The sequence below is a fragment of the Chrysochloris asiatica genome, unplaced genomic scaffold, assembly GCF_000296735.1.
Source record: "Chrysochloris asiatica unplaced genomic scaffold, ChrAsi1.0 scaffold05675, whole genome shotgun sequence".
In the NCBI taxonomy this organism is placed as follows: Eukaryota; Metazoa; Chordata; class Mammalia; order Afrosoricida; family Chrysochloridae; genus Chrysochloris; species Chrysochloris asiatica.
In genome coordinates this window covers 10,341-10,858 of record NW_006414193.1, presented here as the reverse complement: position 1 = coordinate 10,858, position 518 = coordinate 10,341, and the positions used below count along the sequence as shown (strand labels likewise).

The following is a 518-nucleotide window of genomic DNA, read 5'->3' as shown; positions in this document are numbered from 1 at the left end:
TCAAGGGCAACTTTCATGTCCTTGTTTCTCAGACTATAAATGACAGGATTCAGAGTGGGAGGTAACAGGGAGTATAAAACAGACATAAAGAGGTTCAATGATGATGGGGATTTAGACGCTGAACCTAAGTATGCAATAAATCCTGAAGACAGAAACAAAGTCACCACACAGAGGTGAGGCATGCAGGTGGAGAAAGTTTTGAACCTGCCTTGAGTTGATGGAATCCTTAAGACAGCTGAGAAAATGTAAATATAGGACACAACCATTAGGGTAAAACATACAAAAGCAAAACAGCAGCTAGCAATGATAAATGCATATTCTAAAATGTCCCCAGAACAGGAAAGTGTAAGTAATGATGGAATATCACAGAAAAACTGAAGAACTGAGTTGGGCCCACAGAAATTCACAGAGAATATACCTGCTACATGAATGGATCCATAGACACAACCACTAAACCATGATGCAGTCACCATCTGAACACAGGAACCTCTATTCATAACTGTCTCATAGTGCAGAGG

The 518-nt window shown here is 40.2% G+C and overlaps 1 protein-coding gene across 1 annotated transcript; it reads right to left on the bottom strand.

Annotated features, from left to right (window-relative positions):
• Positions 1 to 8: 8 nt before the first annotated feature.
• On the bottom strand, positions 9 to 518 carry LOC102832745 (olfactory receptor 14A16-like; the record flags this gene model as incomplete). Its single annotated transcript, XM_006878121.1, has 1 exon — positions 9 to 518. A coding segment is annotated over one exon (510 nt), but the record flags the coding sequence as incomplete, so codon positions are not given.